This window comes from Pristiophorus japonicus, chromosome 21 (assembly GCF_044704955.1).
Source record: "Pristiophorus japonicus isolate sPriJap1 chromosome 21, sPriJap1.hap1, whole genome shotgun sequence".
In the NCBI taxonomy this organism is placed as follows: Eukaryota; Metazoa; Chordata; class Chondrichthyes; family Pristiophoridae; genus Pristiophorus; species Pristiophorus japonicus.
The window spans coordinates 67,002,907-67,016,857 of NC_091997.1; the positions used below are offsets into that span (position 1 = coordinate 67,002,907).

Below are 13,951 nucleotides of genomic sequence, written 5' to 3' on the forward strand. Positions count from 1 at the left end.
CAAGAGGGGGGGAGGGGGGGGAGTGAGAGGGAGGGGGGGAGTGAGGGGGGGAGGAGTGAGGGGGGGGCGAGGAGCGAAGGGCGAGCGAGGGGGGGAGCGAGTGGGATCTCGGTCAGTGCACCTCCTGCTGCTCTTCAAATACTGCCCTAGGTGGTCTTTGACAGCCACCTGAACAGGTAGAAGGTGACTGGCTTTGAACATCCCAAGGACGGTATCTGCACGAGTGCCTCCCTCCCTCCCTCCCTCGTCAGCCTAGATCACTCGCTCAAGAACTGGAGTTGGACTCGACACCCGGCAGTCCTCTGGCTCACAAACGAGGGGCAACAAGCGTACACGGAGCAATTGGTGGCTGGGCTTACCATCACGAGAAGCTGCAACTGTGAGTTACCACGGTCATCCAGTGGCCCGGGGTTCTGACTGACCAGGGAACAGAAGTTATGGCACAACTCGAGGATCTCATTCAGACAGTGGAACACCTGCAGAGAATGGGAGTAGACGTGGCATTGAAAAAGGGGACATTGGTGCTATCGTACGTGTATACACACCTCAAAGAATACCATGATTCAAAAATCAGCCCAACTGGTCACAGAATCTAACTTTTCCAGGTCTGATGAAGAATCTCAGACCTGAAACATTAACTCAAAAGCAAAATACTGCGGACGCTGGAAGCTGAAATAAAAACAGAAAATGCTGGCAATCTCAGCGGGTCGGGCAGCATCTGTGGAGAGAAACAGAGTTAACGTTTCGGGTCGATGACACTTGAGCAAAACCGGTGAGTGTTCGAAAAGAAACATAGAAAATAGGTGCAGGAGTAGGCCATTCGGCCCTTCGAGCCTGCACCACCATTCAATAAGATCATGGCTGATCATTCACCTCAGTACCCCTTTCCTGCTTTCTCTCCATACCCCTTGATCTCTTTAGCCGTAAGGGCCACATCTAACTCCCTTTTGAATATATCTAACGAACTGGCCTCAACAACTTTCTGTGGTAGAGAATTCCACAGATTCATAATTCTCTAAGTGAAGACGTTTTTCTTCATCTCGGTCCTAAATGACTTACCCCTTATCCTTAGACTGTGACCCCTGGTTCTGGACTTCCCCAACATCGGGAACATTCTTCCTGCATCTAACCTGTCCAATCCCGTCAGAATTTTATATGTTTCTATGAGATCCCCTCTCATTCTTCTAAATTCCAGTGAATATAAGCCTAGTCGATCTAGTCTTTCTTCATATGTCAGTCCTGCCATCCCGGGAATCAGTCTGGTGAACCTTTGCTGCACTCCCTCAATCGCAAGAATGTCCTTCCTCAGATTAGGAGACCAAAACTGTACACAATACTCAAGGTGTGGTCTCACCAAGGCCCTGTACAACTGCAGCAAGACCTCCCTGCTCCTTTACTCAAATGCTCTTGCTATGAAGGATAACATGCCATTTGCTTTCTTCACCGCCTGCTGTACCTGCATGCCAACTTTGAATGACTGATGTACCATGACACCCAGGTCTCGTTGCACCTCCCCTTTTCCTAATCTGTCACCATTCAGATAATAATCTGCCTTCCTGTTTTTACCACCAAAGTGGATAACCTCACATTTATCCACATTATACTGCATCTGCCATGCATTTGCCCACTCACCTAACCTATCCAAGTCACCCTGCAGCCTCATAGCATCCTCCTCATAGCTCACACCGCCACCCAGCTTAGTGTCATCTGCAAACTTGGAGATATTACACTCAATTCCTTCGTCTAAATTAAGAACCCATTTTTAAGATGCCCAAGACTATGACACATCCTTCCTACGATGTGATGGCCCAGAACTGAACTCAATGCTCCAGCTGGGGCATCACCAGCGTTTTATAAAAGGTTTCGCATAACCGCCTTGCGTTTAACGGAAGAAGTATACTCACTGGTTTAAGCAGGATGAACGACTGTGCCAGCAGGTTGCTCAGGAAGTGATCGTGAGCCAGTCGAATGCTCTCGAAATCTCGGATAGAATTTATGTTCGTGAGGAGCTGTGTAAACTGGGATTCAAGGACATCCACCTGGAATGGCACAGGGTGACATTTAGCATCCCGGGAAAAGCAAGTCTGGAGGCACAGCGCATCGAGGAACACCAGGTGCTTCAGGGCACGGGGCAATTCCAGCTCGTCACTCTATTGCTGGACATAGGTTCGAAGTTAAGCAGACACAGTAAATTATATTAAGTGTGGAGTCACAGCTCGGGGTTGCAACTTCCTGCTCCTGAATTATTGATTATTGGGCTGGGTCTTGGAGCATCTCGCAGCGTGCCCCGATAAGGCATTTTCCCCTCACCCTACGGCTTGAAAAATGTTTGCGCCGTAACTTGCTGGGAGCACGAGCTGCTAATGGCGCGGCAAGGGCAGCGGGGCAATCTGGCACCTTGGTGAACGGCAGCACCGACAGTCTAGCTCCTTAATAAAAAGAAGATTGAAGGTTTGAGACAGAAACAGAGGAACGATGGAGGAGGCTGGATTAGATCAGGTATAGAGAGAGGGAAAGGAGGAGTGGATAAAGAGAGAGCGAGCGAGCGAAGAGGGACACATCCAAGCGGCTAGTCCGTGATACATGAGGCCGAAAAGAGAGCGTCAGCGGGCTATTCGACTGTGAAAGGGGGCACCACAACTGAGCCCGATTTGTTCCTCCGCAGATGACAAGACACGGACGTGCTCCAGGAGAGGCGATCGGGAGTGGTAAACCTAGCAGACCTTTTGCTTCCCACGGAAGCAGTTGTGACGAAGGGTCACAGACTCGAAACGTTAACTCTGTTTCTCTCTCCACAGATGCTGCCTGACCCGCTGAGTTTTTCAGCATTTCCTGTTTATATTTTGGTTTCCTTCGTCGGGTGGGGATGGGAAGGGGGTTCAGGCGAATTGTAGCGCCCACAACAGCTGGCTGAAATAAGGGCAGCCAACTCTTGCAAATACTGGGGGATCAAACCCGGGATCTACCCGTTCTGTACCACACAGTACACTTTACCCACTGGGCAAATTGTTTGCAAGGAGGTTGAGAGTTTAAATGACACATTTCCAAAGAAAGAATGGCATCAACATAGTATCTTTTTAAAAATTCATTCCTGGGATGTGGGCGTCGCTGGCAAGGCCGGCATTTATTGCCCATCCCTAATTGCCCCTTGAGAAGCTGGTGGTGAGCCGCCATTTTCAGAGGGCAGTTAAGAGTCAACCACATTGTTGTGGGTCGCCAGACCGTATAAGGATGGATTTTTACGAAAAAATGGTAGTTTCAGATTCCAGATTTATTTAATTAATTGAATTTAAATTCCCCAGCTGCCGTGGTGGGATTTGAACTCTGGTCTCTGGATCATTGGTCCAGGCCCCTGGATAACTAGCCTCTTAACATCAGCACAACGGTTGTTCGAGTCTCGTCGCCGAGAGCATGCAGAAACCAAGCGCAGGCAGCGGAAGGAGCGCGCGGCAAACCTGTCCCACCCACCCTTTCCCTCAACCACTGTCTGTCCCACCTGTGACAGGGACTGTGGTTCCCGTATTGGACTGTTCAGTCACCTAAGGACTCATTTTTAGAGTGGAAGCAAGTCTTCCTCGATTCTGAGGGACTGCCTATGATGATGATGATGGAGCTTTGTGTTGAGACTCCGTGCAAACGGAAATAAACGGCAGCAACATGTGCAGGCAGGCATGGCAAATGTAATTAAAGGCGCACGTACGCATCCACTCCCAATGTTTGTAAGATGCGTTTTGCCGCATTTGTTGATCCCACCTGGCTGAGCCTCACCTTGGAATGATTCTGCAGGACTGTACTGATGACCAGTCGATCCCTTGTGGGTCCAGGGTCATGATGTTGTAGCCTGTACTGACTGTGCGGCTGAATCTCTGTGGGGTGGTGGTCCACAGAGGCACATACTACAGTCAGTTCGAGGCTAATCACTGTTGCTCGTGATTGGCAGCTCACTGGCTCCTCTTTGGAGAAAGACCAGGCACTCTCTCTCTCTCTCTCTCTCTCTTTCTTTGCATTTGTCTTTAAAAATTATTTGGTTGCAATATGTTGATGCTTTGTATAAAACGAGGCCTAAAATGTTTTAGAAGAGGCGAGGGCCCAGGGGCAGCACGGGCCAGCCCACACTGCGATATGTGTGTGCACTGGGTCCGTGCAGCAGAGCTGGTCTCCAGTCATCTTGGTTAATCCTTGCCACTGGACCAAGACCTCGCTCTGTCAAGCCCGTGTGGTGGCTGGTGTGCAACGGCCACCCCACGTTAAAAAAATCCACGCACAGGCATCTTCCACCCTTCAGGATGTAGTTCGGGATCCGGAATATTAGGTCCTTCATTGAAACACCTGTGAACTCATCCTGTGAAATCCGGTGTCTAAAACTTGGAGGAAAAAGGTAAAAATTGCCTGGGTATTAGAATGTAACCTGAAACTCGAGAATCACACCGGTCAAAAGGAACAAGCAAATCACAAGGCGAACGTGTCAATCAGCTGACAGAACATTTAGAACATGTGGCTACAGGAAGCCTTGCCTACCTTGTATGGGCAACCTGCGTGTTGAATGTAGTAATCTCCCAAAAGTTGGGGGGATTGTTAGAATGGGCGCATTACAGACTGGTAAAAGCGAGCAGAGAGTGAATACGCCCCGCGGTATAAATTAAGCGAGACCGGCAGTGAGAGAGCAATTGGCTCCACTGGAAAGGCGTTCTGTAATATAACAGGGTGTGAAGGGATACTCAGGTGGGTCTGAGAGCTAAGCAGGTAATGGGGATGGGAAGATGCTGGTTCACTCCGGTAGCACGTTGTTTCTTGTTGTCACATAAAAGTCTGAATTAAAATAACAACTCGTATTTATATAACGCCTTTAACATAGTAAAGCGTCCCAAGGTGCTTCCCAGGAGTGTTATAAGACAAAACAAATAAATTTGACAGTACATAAAAGGAATGTTACACCAGCATTTCAACCAGGGCATTACCAGACGAACTAAACTCTCCCAACACCCTCCACGCTCCAACAACTGCTGAATTCTCAACAACTGCCCACACAGAATTAAAGTACAGGTTGCACCTCTCCAGTCCGGAAACATCCCTGGTCCGGCATCAATCTCAGAGTGGGTGGCGTCCCGCGCTGTTCATTGAGGTAAGCGGGCTGGGCAAGAAAAGGGAAGGGCAGGCGACTGACTGAGGTGCCGAAGCTGGGCCTGGCCCCAGGCTCTCTCTCCCCCCCCGCACCCCCCAGGCTCTCTCTCTCTCCCCCCCGCCCAGGCTCCCTCTCTCTACCCCTGTCGCTCAGCCCCGGGAGGCTCAGGGCACGACGGCTCAGCTCTCGCCGCCGCCCTTCCCCCCCCCCCCCACTTCTCTCCTCACCCCCTGCTTCTCTCGATGACTAAGTGCTGCGCAGTCTGCTTCTGTGCAGTGCATGTGCAGAACACGTCCGGGTCGTTGTCAGCAGCGTTGTCACCGGTTGACCTCCCGTGGTTCGGAAAATTCCCTGGTCCGGCACCGGTCAGGTCCCAAGGGTGCCGGACTGGAGTGATACAACCTATACTTTTGCTTAACTAATCCTTATCTCTAAGATGCCTAGTTTGCACCTCTGTGCTACCTGACACTTCTCAGTTTGGCCACTACCGCCGTGTCCTGCCCGAGGGAAGCACCGAGTCCGTCCGCACTGCTCTGCAGCCTGTGGCGCTCCTACATGTTGGGCAGACCTACGCAGAGTGCTGACAGGCACTGAGGAGAACTGTATGCCCTACAGAGGTGCGAAAATAAGTGTCATACAATCAGTCACATGTGGAAGTCGGGGGGGCCACAGATAAAGCTGCCATCATACAAAAAGCTAAAAGACTTTTACTATAGCAGGCAGGATTTTTTTTTGAGAGCTTAGAATAAAAGCTCTATCCAACCCTTTTTCACCGTCCATTCATAAGAACATGGGAACAAGAGGAGGCCATTCAGCCCCTTGAGCCTGTGCCACCATTCAATGAAATCATGGTTGATCCGCGACCTAACTCCATATACGCCCCTTTGCCCCATATCCCTTAATACCTTTGATTCATGAAAATCTATTAATCTCAGACTTAAAATTAACAATTGATCTAGAATCAATTGCCATTTGAGGAAGAGTTCCAAACCTCTACCGCTTTTTGTGTGTAGAAGTGTTTCCTAATTTCACTCCTGAAAGGTCTGCCTCTCATTTTTAGACTCTGCCCCCTGGTCCTAGACTCCCCAACCAGCTGAAATAGTCTCTCTCTATCTGCCCTCTTTGTTCCCTTTAATATCCTGAAAACTTCGATCAGATTGCCTCTTAACCTTCTAAATTCCAGGGAATGCACCCCTGGTTTGTGTAATCTCTCCCCGTAATTCCCGACTACCACAAACATGCACTTCCAGCGCCGCGACCAGGATCTCAATAGTTCCTTCCTTATTCTCGGGTGCATCAAGTCGCCTGTCACTTTAATTCCCCGCTCCACTCCCACTCTGACCTCTCCGTCCTCGGCCTCCTACACTGTTCCATTGAAGCTCAACGCAAGCTCGAGGAACAGCACCTCATCTTTCGTTTAGGCACTTTACAGCCTTCTGGACCCAACATCAAGTTCAACAATTTCAGACCATAACCTCTGACCCTATTTTGTTCCCTTTCCTCACTTTTTTTGTTACAAGCCTCCCACTTTTTTCCTCTCCGTTTCCCATGGCAGCTGGTAATTATTCCGCCACTGGATCAACTGGGCTTGTATTCACTGGAGTTCAGAAGAATGAGAGGGGATCTCATAGAAACGTTTAAAATTCTGACGGGACTGGACAGGTTAGATGCAGGAAGAATGTTCCTGATGTTGGGGAAGTCCAGAACCAGGGGTCACAGTCTAAGGATAAGTGGTAAACCATTTAGGACCCAGATGAGGAGAAACTTCTTCACTCAGATAATTGTGAACCTGTGGAATTCTCTACCACAGAGAGTTGTTGAGGCCATTTTGTTAGATATATTCAAAAGGGAGTTAGATATGGCCCTTACGGCTAAAGGGATAAAGAGGTATGGAGAGAAAGCAGGAATGGGGTACTGAAGTTGCATGATCGGCCATGATCATATTGAATGGTGGTGCAGGCTCGAAGGGCCGAATGGCCTACTCCTGCACCTATTTTCTATGTTTCTATATTCACACCCTATCTAGGCCCATCTTTTGTTTCCTAACTTGTGCCATTACCATCGCAATTCGGCCCATCATCCCTTTTGTCTCTCTAATCTCTCCTGCCTTCCACCCTATCACAGACCTTCCCTTTTGTTCTATCCTCCCCTCCCCCTTACACTGCCCCAGCACCTCAAGGATCCATTTCATCTCAAACTTTTGCCAGTTCTGCCGAAGGGTCACAGACCTGAAACGTTAACTCTGTTTCTCTCTCCAGATGCTGTCTGACCCGCTGAGATTTCCAGCATTTTCTGTTTCCTTTTCCCAAATTCCAGCATCTGCAGAATTTTGCTTTTGTACTGGGTCTTTGAATATCTCTCACTCCCCTTCACTCGATACACACCAATCTAATTCATTCAAAACAGAAGGGTGAGAAAAAAGCCCATGGAGACCATCCACCGCCTGTTAGACCCTGCAGCCCTGTGCCACTCCCTCCCGAGTCACTGGTGACACTAACACCTGGGGGTGGCAGAGAGAGAGAGAGAGCGAGAGCGAGAGCGAGAGCGAGAAAAAGAGAGAGAGTGTACAGAACCCCCCCTCCCTAAGGCAACCAAACAAGTTCCAGGTTGCCAGGATAATTTCGCACCAAATTGGGACAGTGTGTTTTATTTTGGGAATGGGGTCCTATTGGGAGAAGGTGAGCAGCTTACTGAACTCAAGCACAGAATGCAAAACACCAATAAAAATTCACACATCTCAATCTGGATTAAATTAGTTCCCCTCGCCCCCACAGGATATAGAATCATAGACATTTACGGCACAGAAGGAGGCCATTCGGACCACTGTGTCCACTAAGGTACTCAACCAACCCCCACTGTCCCAATCCCCCCAGGAACACGGGGCTGCACAGGAGCAGAAATGGCTGTCCATTCTTCAGACCAGTAACCTTACTACAGTTATACAGGGCCTTGGTGAGGCCGCACCTGGAATATTGTGTGCAGTTTTGGTCTCCTTACCCAAGAAAGGATATACTTGCCATAGAGGGAGTGCAGCGAAGGTTCACCAGACTGATTCCTGGGACGGCAGGACTGCCGTACGAGGAGAGATTGGGTCGACTAGGCCTGTATTCACTAGAGTTTAGAAGAATGAGAGGAGATCTCATTGAAACGTATAAAATTCTGACTGGGTTGGACAGACTGGATGCGGGGAGGATGTTTCCCCCTGGCTGGGAAGTCTGGAACAAGGGGTCACAGACTCAGGATACGGGGTAGGAAATTTAGGACCGAGATGAGGAGAAATGTTTTCACTCAGAGGGTGGTGAACCTGTGGAATTCTCTACCACAGAAGGCTGTGGAGGCCAAGTCACTGAATGTATTTAAGAGGGAGATAGATAGATTTCTAGACACAAAAGGCATCAAGGGGTATGAGGAAAAAGCAGGGGTGTGGTACTGAGATAGAGGATCAGCCTTGATCATATTGAATGGTGGTGCAGGCTCGAAGGACCAAATGGCCTAGTACTGCTCCTATTTTCTATGTTTCTATGAACTACTTTTTCTGCCCGTTTCCCCGTACAGGCGGAAACATACATCACATTTTAAAAGTACCTGGATGTGGCCTTGAAGTGCCGTCACCTACAGGGCTACGGACCGAGAGCTGGAAAGTGGGATTAGGCCGGATAGCTCTTTCTTTGGCTGGTGTGGACACGATTGGCCCAATGGCCTCCTTCTATGTCTATGATTCTATATCCTGTGTTGGGGCGAGGGGAACTAATTTAATTCAGATTGGGATCAGTGAATTTTTAATGGGATTCTTGTATGCCGTGCTCAAGTCCAGTAAGCTGCTCACCTGATCCCGATAGGGTACCACATCAAAAATAAAAAAGAACGCCGCCATTCGGTACAAAATTATCAATTGTCAATCGCGGCCATGGGATGGCTGATTTGGGAAATGTAAAATCTGCAATAAGCCTCATACCAAAAACAGTACAATTCAATATCTGCTCCCCGCTCCCACCAGCAGCTTCCAGCGAAAGAACTCTGGCAGCCAAGCTCAGCTCTCACCATATGACTGAAGGGAAAGGTGAATCTTTGGGGAGAGGGGGGACTTTTTAATTTAAAGCACAGCCCACTTGTTACACTCTCATTGACCTGAAACGTGAGCCCTGTTTGTCTCTCCACAGATGCTGCCTGACCTGCTGAAAGTGAGTGCTTTCCTTCATTTCCTGTTTCAATTTCAGATCTTCAGCAGTATTTTTGCTCTGCTGTTTTTTTTAAAACCGACTGTTAGACTTGGCAAAATCTGGTTTGATGTTTTCAAAAACAAAACAGCAGTAAGTGTTCTTCCTCGCCGAGCCTTGCTCAACCGCTTGGTGATGTCACCGATACAACAACAACGTGCACTTATGTGGCGCCTTTAATGTGCTAAGGCGGTGGTTTATTGCCGGTTACCTGTAGGTAGTATTGCAGGTTGTCCACGAGGAAAGCCATGTGGTTCCTCAGTCTCCATTTGGTGGCGACCGACTTGTCGGATTTGAGGTGTTTGCGCTGCATCTGCACGGCCCAGCAATGCTGCAGCTCCGCCTGCACACGCCGCACACTCAGCAGGTACTTGAAGACAATGTTGTACCTGAGAGAGAGAGAGAGAGAGAGAGAGAGAGAGAGAGAGAGAGAGAGAGAGAGAGAGAGAGAGAGAGAGAGAGAGAGAGAGTGGGAGTGAGAAACGGGTGTAGATCGCAGCCCAACCTCACGCCTTCGACAATCTCTCCCGCTCTAGAACACATCATCCAGGCCGACACTCCAGCGCAGTACTGAGGGAGTGCCGCACTGTCGGAGGAGCAATGCTGAGGGAGTGCTGCACTGTCGGAGGGGCAGTACTGAGGGAGTGCCGCACTGTCGGAGGGGCAGTACTGAGGGAGTGCCGCACTGTCGGAGGGGCAGTACTGAGGGAGCGCCGCACTGTCGGAGGGGCAGTACTGAGGGAGTGCTGCACTGTCGGAGGGGCAGTACTGAGGGAGTGCCGCACTGTCGGAGGGGCAGTACTGAGGGAGTGCCGCACTGTCGGAGGGGCAGTACTGAGGGAGTGCCGCACTGTCGGAGGGGCAGTACTGAGGGAGTGCCGCACTGTCGGAGGGGAAGTGCTGAGGGAGCGCTGCACTGTTGGAGGTGCCATCTTTCGGATGAGACGTTAAACCGAAGCTCCGCCTTCCCTCTCAGGTGGGCTTAAAGATTCCGTGGCACTATTTCGAAGAAGAGCAAGAATCTTCCTCGTGTCCTGGCCAACATTCATCCCTCAAACAACTTCTCTAAAACAGGAGAAATCACTCGGAGAAATGGTGAGGAAGTTGGAAACACTCTTGAAACAAATAGCAACACAAAAAAATAACAATCAATGCACAAATCAAACTTACTTTTCCAGCACGGCAGGAGTGAAGAGGATGTGCAAAGGCCACTGCACCTTATACGACAGTCCCAGAGCAGACCAGCCGGAGGTCGGAGCTTCACGAGGGGAAGATTCCCGCAGAGACACATCGCGGCTTTGTGATGTATCTGCGTTCAGTAGGAGGGCGGGGGGTGGGAGAGGTGCAAAAAGGCAATAAACTGACAGGAAAAATATAACCGAGTACAAAATTAACGCCATTGTCAACACGTATATTTTAATTCGGCACATAACTCTCCTGAATAATCCAGGTGTATTCGGCAAACCCCGCTGGAAAGCAGGCATATCTGGACATCGTGAGAGTGCGAGGTCAGACGACGTCGATGCCTCTCACGCTAAAATAGTGTAGCGACACTCAAGGGTCAAGGTTCACACGTGATGGAAGGTGAGGTACCGCTGGCACCTGTGGAAATATACCTCAAAAAAGGGAGAGGCCAGCTCTGGGAGAGGCATGGGGGTAACATAGTGCAACAAGGAGAAACCGCCTTCAGTGGAGGAGGGGTTGCTGGACAAATATCAAGAACTACGAAAGTGTATCGGCTGGATTTTTGGCTTTGCTCATTTCAGGGCGGTAAAGTTTGCGCCCGGGAACAGTTTGCGCCTCAGTCAGCAATATTGGGCAGCTGGACCCCGAGTGTGGGGCGGAGCGCTAAGGGAGGTACACCTCTCTCAAGAGCGCTAGGCCGGCTGAGCATGGGAAAATCCCCGAGGTAGAGAACCGGCCTGGGAGCGCTGAGAGAAGAGGCCTGGGGAGAAAAACAACAGCAAAAACATTCCCAATACATAGCCCACACCACCACAACATAAACACCGCAAAAATAAATTAAAGAAATGACAAGCACACTTACCTTGAGGTGGACATTGTGTGCCTCACTGCAGCCGGTATTGGTCGGACCGCCCGCTTTCCCAGGCGGTCCCAGCGCTTCGGGGCGCTACGGGAGTCAAAAATCGATCCGGTATCGCAATCAGGGGCGATGCACACCGGCTCGGCTCGCCTCCCCCGGGTGGTAATGCCCCCCCCCTGCCCCGCCGAACCGAGCTGGCTGCCCGCCCGCAAGATCTCACCGCCGCCATTGTCGCCCCTCCGGGGTGAAAACAGAGGCGGGCAGCGCTGGAAAATCCAGCTCGATACGCACTGCTGCATCACAAATTCACAAAACAAGGGCGCAAGGGGTGGTTCTCCCCCCACCCCCACACCCCTCTCGACAGACGGGTGCAGCTTGTTGGCCCATTTGCTGGGACGGGCTGGCAGGCAGATGTTAACGTGCAGAGGCAAAGGTTCCAACAACCTGCGCATTGTGCCCCGCTACACACACACACACACAAGACGGGCTCTACAGCAACTACCACTTACCGACGGACTTTGGAAGCGGGACCTGTACAGTTCTAGACTTGACATGAAGTAATGTTTACCCAGACAGACCAAGAGGGGCTCGTGGCTCATCCTTACCTTTGGGGTCTTTGCCATGGTACTCGACAGTGAGGTGCAGGAGCGGGAGAAGGGTGTCATCGTCCAGTAGCACCTTGTGCGCCGACTCCTGGAATGCTACATTGACGTCTGTACTGTGGTGATGGGGAGGGGCGAGGGAGGGGGAAAACAGTGTGAGAGAAATTAAACCAGCCTTTTTGCAATCATATCTAAAAAGGAGTTCGATTAGAGCTTTTAATCTTCAGCTTCCTTGATAATAAATATTGGAGAATATATATTTTCACTTTTGCAGTTTTTTTAAAAACTTAAATCGAGGGAGAATAGCTACACAGTATTTATCGCACAGAAACAGGTCCTGCGGCCCCATGGGTCCGTGCCGGGGTTTATGCTCCACACGGGCCCCCTCCCACCCCTCTTCATCTCACTCCATCAACATAACCCTCTATTCCTTTCTCCCCCATGTGTTTATCCAGCTTCCCCTGAAATGCATCGATACTATTCACCTCAACCCCTCCCTGTGGCAGCGAGTTCCACATTCTCACCGCTCTCTGGGTAAAGAAGTTTCTCCTGAATTCCCGATTGGGTTTATTAGTGAATGTCTTATATTGATGGCCCCCGAGTTCTGGTCTTGTCCGCAATTGGAAACATCCTCTCTACATCTACCCTATCTTTGGAGTTTAGAAGAATGAGAGGTGATCTCATTGAAACATTTAACATTCTGAGGGGGATTGACAGGGTAGATGCAGGGAGGATGTTTCCCCCGGGCTGGGGAGTCTAGAACCAGGGGTCTCAGGATAAGGGGTCGGCCATTTAAGACTGAGACGTGGAGTTGAGGTAGGAGATTGGCTATAATCTTATTCAATGCGGGAGCATGCTCGAGGGGCCAAATGGCCTAGTCCTGCTCCTATTTCTTATGTTCTTATAAGATGAGGAGGAATTTCTTCACTCAGAGGGTTGTATCTTTGGAATTCCATGCCCAGAGGGCTGCGGATGCTCAGTCATTGAGTATATTCAAGAGATCGATAGATTTTTGGACTCTAGGGGAAATCAAGGGATATGCGGATTGGGCGGGAAAGTGTTGAGGTCGAAGATCAGCCATGATCTCATTGAATGGCGGAGCAGGCTCGAGGGGCCTAATGGCCGACTCCTGCTCCTAATTCTCACATTCTGACTGGAGTCAATAGCCGAAGAATATGAAAGCATCTAACATCTACTGAGAAACCTTGCGAGATGGAGATGGAAGTATCAATGCAGGAGAGAACAACATACATTTTATACATACCTTATACATAAATAAAGTTCTTTTAACATTTTCCACAATGCTTCACAGGAGGTAAAGCCTGGTTGCAGGGTGGCCAAGCCTAGGAATTAAACATACAGGGGTATCTGACAATTCGGAAAGATAGACAAGAAGGGAAAGGAGATGGGGTAGCTCTGTTAATAAAGGATGATATCAGGGCAGTTGTGAGAGACGATATTGGCTCTAATGCACAAAATGTTGAATCATTGTGGGTGGAGATTAGAGATAGTAAGGGGAAAAAGTCACTGGTGGGCGTAGTTTATAGGCCCCCAAATAATAACTTCACGGTGGGGCGGGCAATAATCAAGGGAATAATGGAGGCATGTGAAAAAGGAACGGCAGTAGTCATGGGGGATTTTAACCTACATATCGATTGGTCAACTCAAATCGCACGGGGTAGCCTGGAGGAGGAATTCATAGAATGCATACGGGATTGTTTCTTAGAATAGTATGCAACAGGACCTACAAGGGAGCAAGCTATCTTAGATCTGGTCCTGTGTAATGAGACAGGAAAAATAAACAATCTCCTTGTAAAAGATCCTCTCGGAATGAGTGATCACAGTATGGTTGAATTTGTAATGCAGATTGAGGGTGAGGAAGTTGTGTCAGAAACGAGCGTACTATGCTTAAACAAAGGGGACTACAGTGGGATGAGGGCAGAGTTGGCTAAAGTAGACTGGAAAC

The 13,951-nt window shown here is 49.6% G+C and overlaps 1 protein-coding gene across 1 annotated transcript in view; it reads right to left on the reverse strand.

Moving 5' to 3' along the window:
• tubgcp4 (tubulin gamma complex component 4) overlaps positions 1-13,951 on the reverse strand; it is a 93,275-nt gene that overhangs the window by 46,045 nt on the left and 33,279 nt on the right. Inside the window, exons 12-17 of the mRNA XM_070863955.1 lie at positions 11,989-12,096; positions 10,510-10,648; positions 9,551-9,728; positions 5,585-5,731; positions 1,905-2,039; positions 334-476 (exon numbers count right to left, since the gene is read on the reverse strand). Of these exons, the coding sequence (XP_070720056.1) occupies positions 334-476; positions 1,905-2,039; positions 5,585-5,731; positions 9,551-9,728; positions 10,510-10,648; positions 11,989-12,096 (850 nt within the window). The remainder of the gene's footprint in view (positions 1-333; positions 477-1,904; positions 2,040-5,584; positions 5,732-9,550; positions 9,729-10,509; positions 10,649-11,988; positions 12,097-13,951) is intronic.